Source organism: Trichosurus vulpecula, chromosome 9 (assembly GCF_011100635.1).
Source record: "Trichosurus vulpecula isolate mTriVul1 chromosome 9, mTriVul1.pri, whole genome shotgun sequence".
Lineage (NCBI taxonomy): Eukaryota > Metazoa > Chordata > Mammalia > Diprotodontia > Phalangeridae > Trichosurus > Trichosurus vulpecula.
Window position 1 is genome coordinate 187,174,612 of NC_050581.1, and position 14,812 is coordinate 187,189,423.

The 14,812-nt window shown below is 39.2% G+C and overlaps 1 protein-coding gene across 1 annotated transcript in view; it reads left to right on the forward strand.

Annotated features, from left to right (window-relative positions):
• The window catches only part of DPY19L1 (dpy-19 like C-mannosyltransferase 1), a 122,498-nt gene that overhangs the window by 49,887 nt on the left and 57,799 nt on the right, over positions 1 to 14,812 (forward strand). The window contains exon 7 of the mRNA XM_036738268.1: positions 1,893 to 1,950. Within this exon, the coding sequence (XP_036594163.1) occupies positions 1,893 to 1,950 (58 nt within the window). The remainder of the gene's footprint in view (positions 1 to 1,892; positions 1,951 to 14,812) is intronic.

Here is a 14,812-nt window from a genome sequence, read left to right on the forward strand (position 1 = left end):
GAGTTCTCTCTCCAAAACAGTAAATTTTGCACGGGGATGTTTTATGCATTCACACGAGCAAAGAAAGTAGTCAATTAAAGACAATTTGTGGCTTACAAAGGAACAGGGTATCTTAAAGATGGGAAAGGAACAACATCCTCAGAAGCTGCAGCTGTCCTTGCTTCCTGGGCCTCTTTACAGTTTTTTTTTTAATCAGCTGGGCCATGCACATGCTGTCTGATGAACAAAGAAGCCTTTGACACATTTGGTCATCTTTTGGTTCTGGAGATCATCTGCCTTCTCGCAGTCAAGCTGAAGTGAAGTAGTAGTAGAGGTGAAGAAGTAGAGCTTTTTACTACTCGATGGATCATCAACACAGCGGGTGTTTAAGAAATGCCGGTGGAATGACGTTAGCCACGAACTGCTCCAGGCTTTCCAAGATTGATACACATGCCAGAGTGATGGCAGATGAGCCCAGATGTTTGTCATTCCTTCATGGTTTTTTTGTTGATCAGTATACATTTATTATGTGCTGACTAGGCACCAGATACTGTGCTAAGTGCTGGCCATACAAAAGAGGGCAAAGATAGCTCCTCCTCTGGACATGTGACAAATCTGGAAGGAGTCTTAGTGATTTTCTAAGTTTATACTTTGCAGATTTAGATTTGGTATTAGCATAGACTTCATAGTTGAAACCATATGAATGAATGAGCACATGCAGGTTTTAACTGAGGTCACGTGAATAGATGCAGTAAACAAAAGCCAACTTCTCTTAGGGCAGATGGTTAGTATGTTCAAACCTTGAAGCTTAAAAAAATAGCGTAAGTCAAGAAATATATTTTTTTCTGACAGTTGGTGTTCATATTGTGGAGCAGTTTTATAGACGTTGCCTTTTTCAGAAATGGAGACTCTCACTTTTAGTAAGTGTCAAGTATAACAAAATATATTTCAAAATCATTTTAATCATAACAAGAATTTCTTTGAGCTGAGTAAAAAGGCTCATAATGCTGCACATAACTCCCTAAAAGCCTATATGGTCCCCCTCCCCAGCCCATCGTCATTTATAAAAGCCATGTCTGTGTTCAGTGGCAGGGGAAGATTCTAACTCCAGGGAGAAGACCACTGTAGGGTACGTGCATCAGAGAACCTTTCAAGGTGGTTTTTCCTGTCAGTCAAAAGCTCATCATGTATTTCACCTTTGGGAACCCCACAGGTTAGGTGGTATTGAGCAACTTTGTGAAGTCCTGGACCAGGAGCTCTCCAGTGATTCTAACCTGCATGTGCTCATCCAGCTGGGAGTGAAATAGGATTACCCTCCCTCCCCCTTCACTTTTCAGGCCTGGAAAGAAGCTGGATGTTGTAAATATGAAGAGGAGAGGATGTGCTCTTGAGGGCAAGACTAAAGAATGGAGCTTCTTTGAGTTCACTGAGAGGGCCAAAGATTAGGTTCCTGCTTTGCAATTTCTTAGCCCTGTGGTTTTATTTTTTTCCCCCATGATTTCTTAAACACTAGGAAAGCTAAAGGACTCAACAGTTTTTCTTTAAAAGTAAATAATCAGTGATAATGTGTTTGTATTGAAAGGATTCCAAATCGTGTTGGTGTATTGTTTATTTGTTTGATTTCTTTTTAGCACTGTACATTTTTTAATATGGAAAATAACTTTTTTTTTTTTTTTTTTACAAAAAAGATGAAACAGTAGTGGGTAATATTCTTGAGGAAATGAATTGCAGATAAGTTTCTGTTGTGAATTCCACCAATTTATTTTGTTGAATTCAAGTTATACTTTATTAAATTCTGCTCTGAATAGATGAGGAAATCTTTTTGTTATATCAAGATTTTATTGTAATAAAATTTGATCTGAATTCATGTTGTGCTTGAATTACACTGATATCTACTCATCTGCTTTTCACAGTGGGAGTCGACTAGGAGGCCTAGTTACAGTATTGTGCTTTTTTTTCAACCATGGAGAGGTAAGTGTTCTGAAAATGAGTTTCTAGAAATTGGAAGATAATTTTCTTTATTAAATAGAGTGCATGCTTAACATAAATATAGTTTAGTGTATGGAATAAACTTTAAATTTATTTTTATATATCATATTTAAATTATAATTGCCTATATGAATTATTAGATAACTTAAAATGTTTTCTTATAGTAAGCAGTTCTTTCAGTATTTTTATTTGATCTATCATCCTTTATCTCTTGTGTCTGTTTTGTCTAAATTTTTTGAAAAGGCCGTCTTTAAGAGGCTCCTCTACTTTTCCTCTTCTCACTCTCTTCTCAGTTTCTCGAATTCCACCCAAACTGCTCTCTCCCCATTTATCAGTGGCCTTCACTCATTCCTCATTTTCCTTGACCTCCCTGAAGCCTTTGACGCTGTGGATCCTCTCTTCTCTCTCGGTTTTTGGGGCACGACTCTCTTGGCTCTTGTCCTACCTCTCTCACTGCCCCTTCTGAGTCTCCTTTGCATGAGCCTCATCCAGATCTCACTCTAATTGGCTTCTGTCCCAGGCCCTCTTTTCTTCTTCTTCTTCTTCAACATTACTTGACTTGATGATGTCATCATCTCCCATGGATTTAATAACTCTCTCTATGCTGATGATTCCCAGATCTAACTACCTTGCCCCAACCTCTCTGCTACCCTCCACTCTCACATCTCCAGCATCTCAAACTGCATGTCCAGTAGACACCTGAAACTCAGCATGTTTAAAGCAGAACTCATGATCTTTCTCCTAAAGCTTCCCCATCTCCTCCCTTCCCTATCATTGTTGAAGGGACCACCTTCCTCCCAGTTCCTCAGGCTCAAAACCTAGCAGCCATCCTCTGCCCCTTTCTATCTCTTGTCTCCCACATCCAACCCAAGGCCTGTCAACTTCACTTTTACACCATCTCTCCAACATGCCTTCTCCCATCCTCCAACACTGCCATTACCCTGGCACAGGCCCTGACACCTGGACTGTTGTGGTAGCCTGCCTGTTCTCCATTCAGCCAATAAAGAGTGAAGGTCTGACTATATTTGACCTCCTTCCCCCCATTCAGTAAACTCCAGTACCTCCTTATACCTTCCAGAATCAAATACAAAATTCTCTCCACAGCATTCCAGGTAGATCCTGTGACACTGACCTCTTGGTTGTTCAGCAGACAAGACACTTCATCTCTCACCTCCAGGCATTTTGTCTGAGTTGTCCCCTATGCCCGGAATGCTTTCATAATAGGTATTAAGCATGTAGTAGGTACTTGAGACATGTTTATCGATTGATTGGTTAATAAATAATGGGTCCTTGTGAAATCCTCCTATAGTTTTTAAACCCTAAAACCATGATCGATTAGATTATGTGGGTGTGTGATAGGACAATGCACAACCCTTTTTGGGTAATGCACACTGACTTTTCTTCCTACAGTTGGTACATACTTTTCCAGACACTGTTTTGTCTTACCGGTTTTTCACAGAAATCAAGATAATCCCTCATTCTACTCATTAGTTAAGAAGTGGAGCAAGCCTGATCTGTTGGGCCCTTTATGGCCTTTGGTCCCACGATTCCAAGTAAATGATCTCTCACTTCTTAGGATAATCTGCCGCTCTGTTGATCTCATTCTTAGCTTGCCTTGTATTCTGCTTGCTTGTGCTCAGATCTTCTCTCTGCTCTAGAGCACATTGTGGTTTTTGTGGATCTTTGTGTCCCTGACAGAGTACCTTCTATATACTAATTACTCAATAGTTCTTGAATGAATAAATGAAATCCAGGGGAAATCTGTTGTACTTCCTTAAAAGGGCAACATGTTGCAATGAAAAGGTCAGTAGATTTGGACCAGAGGCTTCAGGTTCAAATCTCAGCTCTTCTACTTACTCCCTATGCGACCTCTGGCAAGTCATTTTATCTCTCTGTTCCTCCAATTCTTTATCTAAAAATTTTTGGACTGGACCAGTTCTGAGTTTCCTTCTAGCTTTAAGTCTCTGTTCCTATTTTCCTAAATAAAAATAAATTTATGAATTCAGATTTGTAATTCTGAAGATGACAGATTTAAGCATACAAGCTAAGTTTTCAGAGTTTAAAAAGGTACTGATACTTTCTGAAAATAATGGTTTCATTTATTCAGGAAGAAAATCTATAAAAATGTGGCTAAATTCTCTTCCTGAAGCTAATATTAACTCGATAATTCCTATAGGATTCCTGTAATATTAGGGGAAAAGGGATGTTGGAAGTCCTCTTCCCAGATTTTACATAGGTGGACATGGCAGTCGAGAAGGAGAATTACTTACTCAGGGTCATGTGGCTGGTGAGTGAAAGCTGAGCTGCTGAAAACCCAGGATTCCAAAACATTGAAGTTTTTAATTTGGATACATTCAGTCCATTGTTTTGCTTTGGAGAAGAAAGAAAATGCAAGTAAAATTTTTGTCTAACCTCTTTGGGCTTTTATACTTCAGTACTTAAAGGATGTGTGATTTTGTTAGTGTAGGTGCTCCCTCCACCAAGGGAGAGAACAGTATGTCCACACCTTTGTAAATCACTTCCTGAATTGATCTGACCAGCCAGATTCATCACCTACTGGGCAACCTTCTCACGGTGAACCCTATGCACGTTGGCTAGGGTGGTTCTCACCAATTAGATAGAGCCTCCCAGCTTGTGTTGGATTTCACTACATTTGTCTTGTTGAAGTATTGGAAGTGGAGGAAGTCTTTTTATACCTTTGATAAATTAATAAAAGTCATTCTGTATATATCTGTGTAATTCACATATGTAGACAGACTTTCAGGCAGTTGTATGGGCAGCAAAAACAAAACTCCCCTGCAGAAATGGGCTTCATGTTTATAAGAATTTGTCTTGTCGTTGGAGTGGGCACTGAATCCGCTGATGGAGATGTCCATCACCTTCTAATTCTCTGTTGGTTCATTATGCAATTGTCCCTTCAGAAGGATGGACTGAAGAATTTCTGTTTATCATTTAATGATCTATATTGTGGGGAACAAAACTTCCTGCTTAGCTAGGAAGGGCATCAGATCCATATTGTCAAATCCACATTCAATGCTTTTTATCTAGGTGAGATCTAAGGGAGTTTGTCCTCTTCGAACATAGCCTTTGAGCCTTCCAGTGACTCCCTATGGCCTCCTGTTTGGCTTGAATTACTTTGATCACCTGGCCTCTTATTATTCCTTACTGCGCTCCACATTCTCTTGTATTCAGTGACACTGGTCTCTTTGCTGTTCTGTCTCCCCACCCTGGGCATTTAAAAAATATAATTTTATTTTTAATTTATGGGATAAAAAAGCAGTTCTGTAACAATATAATAAAAAGTAATTGCATATGAAACCACAAATCTATTATGTAAAACTTGCTATTTCTTTCAAATATCTTTATAATTCAAATTTCTTTTCCTTCCTTTTTTTTTCTCCCTTCCCACCCATCCCAGCCAAGAGATTGCTCCATTAGACACAAATAGGTGTATATATATATATGTAAAATTAATTTATACAGCTATTTATCAGTGCTTTCTCTGGATGCAGATAGTGTCTCTCTTCATATGTCCTATATTTTTAATTTGTATAACAGTCAAACTGACTTATTCACTCAAAGTCATCCTTAAAATAATATTGCTCTTACTGTATACAATGTTCTCTTGGTTTTGCTCACTTTTCTCTTCACCATTTTTTGCAAGCCTTTCCATGCCTTTCTAAAATCATTGAGCTCATCCTTATAGCACAGTAGTATTCCATCACAACCATACACCACAACATGTACAGCCATTCCCCAGTCGATGGACATCCTTGTGGTTCTTTGCCACCACAAGGAGAGCTACTATAAACATCACATTCACATTCAAAGTTATAATTACTATTTGTGAATTTCCCTCCATCTTATGTTTACTCAATATTTTCTTTCTCATCTTCTCTTTTTACCCTGTTCCTGTTACCTCATCTTCTCCGCCCATCCACTGACTTCATCCACCCCTCCAAGAGTCCCCCACCCCTTCTTCCCACCCCCCTAATCCCAGTCCACACACCCCTCCAAAAGTCCCTCCCAAATTCCATCTGCAGATCCCCATAAAAGCCCCTCCCCCACCCTGTCCCCCAGCTTTCTCACCTCTCCACATGTTCAGAAGACCTCTACATCCTTCCAGATGTATACACTTTTGTTACCTCTTCAACCCAGATGAGGGGAAGGTTCCAACATTACCAGCCATCCACCCCTGCTTGCTTCTTCCCTGTCATTCTTTCTTCCACATGCCATTTTTATGATATAATTGCTCCCTTTTACCTTTTCCTACCCAATTTTGTCTTTTAGGATCACCCCATCATATACAACTCAGCCCCAATCTTTTTTTTCAAACTACCTTAATGATAGTTTTAAGAATACTCATAACACTTTCATATACATACATACATACATACATACATATATATGTATATGATAAGTAAACAGTTTGACTTTAATGAGTGTCTTATAATTAATCTTTAATGTATTCTTTGTATTTCTTCTGTATCTTTTATATTGAATTTTCCATTGAGTTGTGGTCTTTTTGTTACAAATACCTGAAAGTCTTTCAGTTCGTCAACTGTCCATTTCTTTTTTTCACACAGGATTATACTTAGCTTTGCTGGATAAGTTGTTCTTGGATGCAACCCCAGCTCTTTTGCTATTTGAAATATAGTGTTCCAAGACCTATGGTGTTTTAGAGTAGAAGCTGCTAGGTCTTGTGAAATCCTGGCTATATTTCTGCAGTATTAATTTTGTTTCTTGTTGCTTGCAATATTTTCTCCTTAACCTGGGATTTTTGAAACCTGACTATGACATTCCTGTAAGTTTTCCTCCTGCAATCTCTTTCACGTGGTAAATGGTAGATTTTTTTTTCAATTTCTACTTTACCCTGTTGTTCCAGAATTTCAGGGCAATTTTCCTTAATTTCTTGTAATACTGTATCCAGATTATTTTCAGGTAGCCTGACAATTCTTATATTCTCTCTCTTCTATCTGTTCTCCAGATTGGTTGTTTTTCAGATTCTCTTCTATTTTTCTAGTATTATTATTTCTTATTGTCTTAAAATGTCATTCAATTCTTCTTGACCAAGTCTAGTTTTCAAGGAATTATTTTCTTCCTTAAGATTTTGTATCCCTTTTTCCAATTGGTTAACTTTCTTTTCATAATTTTTTGAATCACTTTTTTCTCCTAATTTTTCCTCATTCTCTCTTATTTTATTTTTGAATTCCTTTTTAAGTTCTTCCAAGAATTCTTTTTGGGCTTGTGACCAGATGATGTTATTCTTTGGAGTAGGAGTGGCTTTTTTTTTAATCTTGCTGTCTCCCTTCTGAATATGAATCCAAATATTCTTTTACACCAAAGTAGCTATATATGGTTGGATTCTTTTTCATTTGCTTACTCCTTTTTATTTTTATTTTGTTTTATTTTAAATAGCTTATTATTATAATTGGGTTTTAATCTCGAGTCATGGGTAATGTTGCCCTAGGCCTCAGGTCCTCCTTACTGTTATTTTCTGAATTCTGTCCATGGGTTCAACTTCAGGGACTCCTCTCCTCCCCCAAGCCGCAGTTAGGGCCTCTAGCCACGCTGTTCCAAATATGTTCTTGCTCCCTACAGTACTGGTACCACACTCACTGGGTGTGTGCTTGCTTCTTCTTCCCAACAGCCACAGCCAGGGATCAGTGGCTTCTGGGCATTTTCTCTGGGTGTCCTCCTTGCCTGGATTCTCTTCCTCCTCATTGCCATGTCCTTGGCTTCCTTCAAGTACCAGATAAAATCCCATCTTCTACAGGAAAACTTTTCCAGTCTTCCTTATAGTTAGTGCCTTCAGTTTTCCCTGCCTCTCTTATTTGTACATAGTTGTTTACATGTTGTGTTCCCTCACTAGACTGTGAACTCTTTGAGGGCAGACTGGGTTTTGCATTTCATCACAACATCATAGTATTTTTCTTCCTTTTTCCTAATCTGGCATTTACTTAGATCTTTTCTTTAACCAGGCAATGATCTGACTTCACATAAATGACCAATTCTGGAACAAGCGCTATATCTGCAACCTGCCTTTTCATGTGTGCTAACGTATAGTTAATCTCATTTTGGGGGCTGTCATAAGTGATGAGAACTGAGTTCATAGCAGAGAGAGACATACACATACACAGAGCACATCTATTTTGTTTTCAGTTAGTTCTGCTGTACCAAGATCAGTGTCACAGTTGTTATAATTTCATGGAAGCAATGTTTGAGGGGAGAGTTATCCATTGGAATAGGATGAAATAATTAGAAGCCAGAAAAAAGGGTCACAGGTCCCTGATTGGTGAATGTGGACAGTAATGGAGATGTGCAGCAGAAATCCTGAAGCCTCAGCAGCCAAGTGTTAGTGAGAGAGTCATGTGCCAAATCAGGTGGTCTGTGCCACCTTCTGTGTGTGCCAGGAGGTGCCAGCTTAGAGTCTGGGTTTTGTTGTTATTTTCAATCTCGTGTGATATGTATATTTTTCCCAAGTCTGTTCATTGCATAGGAATATAATTAAATATATTAAATTAAAATTGTATGCTTCTGACCATAAGATCATTTTGTCATTCTTTTGTCGCCTCCCACCAAAAGATGTAGTAAAACACTGAGATACAATTTAGCTGAACTGAGAAAACCAAATGGATTGTGTCAATGACCTAGTGACAGCTTTTGTAATTATTACAGATATTAAACAAAACTAACATTTTGTGCAGTGATGTGGAATATAATTTGGGAATAGAAGGTGTAATATCAGATAAACTAGTGATAAAAAATTAACTATTAACTCTGCCAAGAATGTATTTTTAATTTTGTTTGCAGAAAGTTTTATGATACTTCTTTATTTCTTGGTTTCGTTTATATGTGATTCTTATAGAGTTCCACTCTAGCAGAATGATCAGCGAAATTTCCTAAAGAAACATTCTTCTGTTACTAGATGTGATCAATTATTAATTGCTATGGAGGTTCCCTAGAAGAGTTCTGTTATACTGAATGAATGATTTATTTGGTATAAAATTAGACCCAGTTGTGATCTGAGGCTTGCTTTTCTATATTTTTATTCAGCTTGCTATGTATATTGGGTAAATATGTAATTCATGATAATATCTGATGAATTTAAAAATTTTTTTAAGTTTTAAAATTATTAATTTCGTATCACTGAGGTTTTACATTAAAAATGCCCTGACGAAGTGGAGCTAGAAATATATAATGTGAAGTGACCAAATTAATTCTAAAATATTTAGTACATAATCACAGTGTTTAACTGTACAGGGTAAAAGCCAGTAGTGTTTAAGTTGCAAATTTGATTTTAAGAGTAACTTATGTATTGCATTTTCATTTAACATTTTTCATTTTTATTATATTTCAACTTTACATGAGAAAAACAGGAACTTTGTAACAAATAGTCTCTCTAATAAATAACTTACTGTCCCTATGTTACAATATAGGAAACAAGGGTTGACTCTTATAAAATGTTCCATGATGCTTAATAGAGGTACTTTTTTTTAAACTTTAGACTCTTGTGAAATTTATAGAGTAGGATGAAGACTTATTTTGCTTTTTTACATAAAATTCAAGAATATTTAAGGGCATACTATTTAAGGGCATACTTAGTTTAACATGTGCATATCTTAATTACAGAAGAAGATTGTCTTTATTTGAGATTGAACATGGAAAAGTTCATTCCCTAGTAGTTCTGAACATTTGAAACAGGGATATTAAAATAGATATTTGCGTACTATAAAATGCTTAGTAGTCTTGTTGTGTTGTAAAATCATCGTGGTGTGGTGGATAGCAGACAGGGCTTGGGGTGAGACACAACTGGATTCCTGGCCTACTTGGGACCCTTAGCTGAATGGGGGTAGCCAGGGACTTAGCCTTGGTGTTGAATGCCATGCCCTAGAATTTATCTCTTAAGTTGTAGGATGCTTTTGATTCGCAGTGACTGGAGGAACTTCATGGTCCTGGCAAAGTGAGGGTTAGAAGCCCTTGTTTATGTCATTTGTCCATCTGAGTGCTCTCTTCAGACAGACTGTGAACACTTTAAACACGACCTTCTTAGCCCTGTTATCGTTGTTTTGTGGCAGGTAGGTGGTAAATACTACTATCCCCACTTTGCAGATGCAGACAATTGAGACATTGAAAAAGTTAAGTTGCTGGCTCCAGGCCCTGCCCAGGGAGGAGAATCCTGATCTCCTGATTCCCCACTAATCTCTCCAAACTCTTCAGCACATGGGATTCTCAGGTAGGGAAATAGGATTTCACTCATGACATAATCATTTTCTCCTTAAGGAAGGCACAAAATCCTTCTCTGCCAACTTCTGGAGTGTTTTCCTCCTTTTCATTGTCATTGCGCTCTGAGAGGCTCCTAGTATGGATTCTTGCTACTAAGAGTTGGCATAATTAGTCTAAGGTTCTGAGGCAGGGAAAGGACTTTGCTGCTTTTATATTCTAGACATCATCCGGGTAATTCTTTCATGATTTTGGTTTCCCTAAGTTTTGTGTTTTTATCTGTACATAAAAACTGGTTAGTTAGTACTGATAGTGTCTCAGACTCATTCCTCTTGTAACTGGGACATAGCAGGGTGCAGTCATAGGTCCGGTACAGCTTCTTTAACATGACCACTTATGGGAATGCTGCAGAAACCTCGGATACCACATGAAGGGACACCCTACTGTTTTCCTTCTGCAGGAGTCTGTGTCTGCCCTCACAAATGATCCAGGACGTTTGTACCTAGGACAGAATGAATCTGGACGGCTTCTTGGGAATGCATTAGGTCTATAATGCACTATAGGTTTCTTTTCATGGATTCCATACAAAGTATGTGCAGATTTTTGTCCTTTAGGAAGGTGGCCATTGTGTATAAGAAATTCCACACATTAGTTTCAAAGCTGCCCTGCTTGTCTGTCCTTCCTTATACACTGCATTAAAAAAAAAAGAAAGGTGTTCTTGGCATCATTACCTCCCTTTATCTCCTATTCCTTCAATTAACAAAGTATTTTAAAAAACCCTTGTTATAAATGAGCGTTGTCAAGCAAAATGAATCCATCTCAATACTTTGTCCTTTTTGTTAAAGCAATGTGAAAAGGAGTTTTGCGGTTCCACATAGAATCTTCTTTTTGTATTCTTGTGTGTTCAAGCTCAGATTAAAAAAAAAAAGATGGCCTTTATGTTTAAACTTACAGCAGTTTTAAACTTGCTTTACCTAAATTCGTATTATGCAAATTCTACTTTATGTAAAGAAATCTACATTTCCCAAAACACCTCTGTTAACTACACTGCACAGTATTGTGCTCTCTCTGCTCCCGCCCCTTGGCTCTTGCTCCGGGGCCTCCCACCCCTCGGATAACAGCCAACAACAAAAACTTTTAAAACAAGACCCCTCCAAGTGAAGACTGCCTCACCACTGGCACTACCAGATCCAGTAGTGGCTTGAGACCTCCAGAGAGGGGAGAGGAGATCCTTGCTCTGCTCTACTCACCTGACTCTGTGTCCGGCCAGCCATCCATGCTTGGGTACCACATGTCTGTCCCAGGCTCCTGCTTGTCACCCATCCTTTCCTGTCTCTGTCTGTGTCTGGCCCCCATGTGTCTGTCCCCTGCATGTTCTTCCTCTCAGTTCTGGCCAGGCATCCACAGGGCTAGGCCCAGCTCCCCCAGCATGTTCCTCCTCTTGCTCTTACTTGTCTGTCCCTGACTCCCATATGTCCTTGCACTGTGTGCCGTTCCCCTCCCTCTGCAGACGTGCAGCTCCCGTCCAGTCCACTTGTGGAAAGTGAGAACTGTCCGTAGAGCCAAGATTCCATTGTGATTTAGAAGTGAAATCTAGCACTGATTTCACCTAATCCTCGGAGTTTATCAGATGATGCAGGGACAGTGAGAATCCGTCAGGAATGCAGAAAGCATGAAACAGCAGGACCGTCCCGCTGTGGCTCCTAGAGCGTCGCTTAGCAGCAGCCTGGGCGTGCCCCCACGCACATTCTGCACAGTCTTTGGCAACCCGTGATGGGCCTTTTCCAGTGAGAAAGGGCGGGAGCAGAGCAAACTTTAGATGCCTAGACTGCTCGCTGCACACCCCATGCTGCGCATCTGCTGTCCTGAAAATAAACTTCTCAGTCTACTTGGAGGCTTTTCTCTGAAGACAGGCGCCCGTATCCCAGCACGGATTGAGGGTTAAAAAGTTGTCCTCAGAGCAGAGATGGTTCTGACCGGTCAGGCAAGAGCTTGTTGCGGACCAGCACTTAAGCAGATTGTTGTAGGCCCTGACAACAGCCAGTCAGTCAAACTGTCAGTCAAAGCAATGAGGAGTGAGCGGCAGTGTGCGATTCGTGCCTTTGTCGCATTTCTCTGTCACAAGCAGAAGTGCCTTTAATTATTGAGGTTAATCTAAGGAATGACACGAGGAAATAATTCAGAGAAAGGTGAAGACTCATGTGAAGTGACGGAGCGAAGAAGGCAGACCCAAAAGATCCATCTCCACATATTACTTATGTTATAGCATGTAGCATGACTGGAGACACAAGCCCAATAGAACGGGCAACAAGATGATTAAAGGTGAGGCACGGAGACTTTCCTTTGAAACTCCCAACATCTGAAAGTCACATGGACAATTGTTCTAGTGGGTGCTTTGGTAACAATAGAGTCCCAATTACTTTATTAGGTGGCTTTCTTTAAATTGCGGAGCAGATCTATGTTGAGAAGTGTCTACTGTCGGGAGAAATGTATAAAATTTTTAAAAACTAAAGTGAAAAAACTATTGAGGCAATTTTCTGTTCACTAAAAATGTGTGTTTTTGGAATATCAAGTTTAAGATTTTAACAAATGGAGTAAAGCTACATAAAGTTTTAGGCTGTTTTAGGTATAAGTTTTGAGAGAAATATGAAATATATTTCACCTTTTTCTACGCAGTTTATTAAATAATAGAATAAAAGCTTATAGGAAGTTAACATATGGGCAAATGGCTGTCCGAAAAACTGATTTGGACTATAGGTAATTCTTCCCTAAGAAAAAAGAAAACTTAAAAAAACCAAGAAGCTAGGGACCTTTTGATGTCCACCTAAATAGTTCCTTGTCCATACTGTATGAAGCACCAGAACACCGCAATTTCTGAAGCATCAAGGTTACCGGTGACTGTAAGAGAAATTGGAGACTAGTGGTGCAGGCAAGTAGGTATGAGCATTTCTGATTATGAGGAAAAGTATAGTCAGAAAAGGAGGGGAGCCAGCTGTATAGTGAGAAGGATAAAAATTGAATCATTCAAGTGTTGCACTATTAGCCATGAAATATAAAAAGACCTAGAGAAAAGCTTCCATTTTGTTGGACGGATGGTCTATGAGATCTCTTTAAGGACATAGATAAGAATCAGACAGAATGGGGAGGCACATGTGGGTTTTGATCTGGGCTGTGTAAGGCCAATCAGTAAGTGAAAGATCTTTCCTGCACATTGAATAGGCCTCAGGTGGGGACAACAAGGGGAGGCCTGATTAGAGGCAGGCCCACACCCTTTCACTAGCTAGGTGTGAGGCCCCAGGCCCACAAATCTTTGCTAAGTAGGCTCTGAGCCCTCAGGGCCTTGAACAGGGTATAAAAACTCTGAGGTTAGCGTTTGCTTTTGGGGGCACGCTCATTGGAAGAGTGTTGGTGATGGGTAGCTGAAGGATTCCCCCCCCATCCCCGAAAACCAAGATGTTGTTGCTTCTCTGGTAACTATGTATTGTGATTTGGTTAGACAGAAGTGTTGATCTGTTTATATTGTCTCTGTTTGTAATTTCTGTTTGTATTTGCTCTGAAGTTCAGGGTTCCACCTTTCCCCCCAGGACTAAGTGAATGGTATATGTATGTTTAATTAAAGTAAGATTGTTAACCCTTTAGAGTTGCTTTCCTTAGAAAAGCAGATCAAAGAACCTGTGCTGGCAGCTATTCTGTGTGCTGGTGTTGTTGGTCTTGCACAGCCACAGTAGAGGCAAGCAGCATTGTCGTTACAGGCTGTTGAAGGAGAATACCTACTTTACTTGGATCAGTGACTCATTAGAATATCAGGGGGTATGTCTGACAACTAATGAGTTGATAAATGCCAGTTTCCAGGTCTGATTTAGGGCAGTATAGAACAACAACTTCATAGTTTGTGTGAAGCAGAAAGGTCAGCTAAGCGCATTGCAGCAGCAACACTCCTGAGCCCTAATTAGATTAAAATGCAATTGGGAAATACTAAACAAAGTGAATAAAAATGACAGTGGAATGTAGGTATGTTTTGCCAAGTCAATATTCAGCCCACAGGGATTCTTAAGGTACATTTTGTGGGCCTCATTTCTATCTGAGTTTGACATCATTGGTCCAGGGAAAAGATTCTTGTAGAGAGCCTTGAACATTAAGCTAAAGAGTTTGGATTTTATCCTGTAGTAACCTGGGTCTGTGAATTTGTCTTTTTAAAAAAAATTTGTGTAATTGGTTTTCCTTGGAATCCTATGTATTTTACTTGATATATTTAAAGATATTCTGAGGAAGGGTCCCTAGGCTTCACCAGACTCTCATAACATAAAAATGGTAAAGAACTCTTGGTCTAGAACAGAGGTGTTAAACATGCTGCCCACACTTTGATTTTTTTAGATCATAAATTTTCTTGCTAGGCATCCATGGAGTGTCATTTGATGTTAAAAATATGGTTTCCCATGTTTGGGATCAGCTTGGGACCATTGAAAGTACTGTACTGTTTCCTTCATAGAGCAGAACTCCTGAGTTCAGCCCAATCAAAATGCTGAGCAAGATAACTAAAAATATAATATGACATAGATAATGTTAACTTGTGGTTTTCTAAGTCAATATGGAATATGTTTCTGTTTAAATTTGACACTTT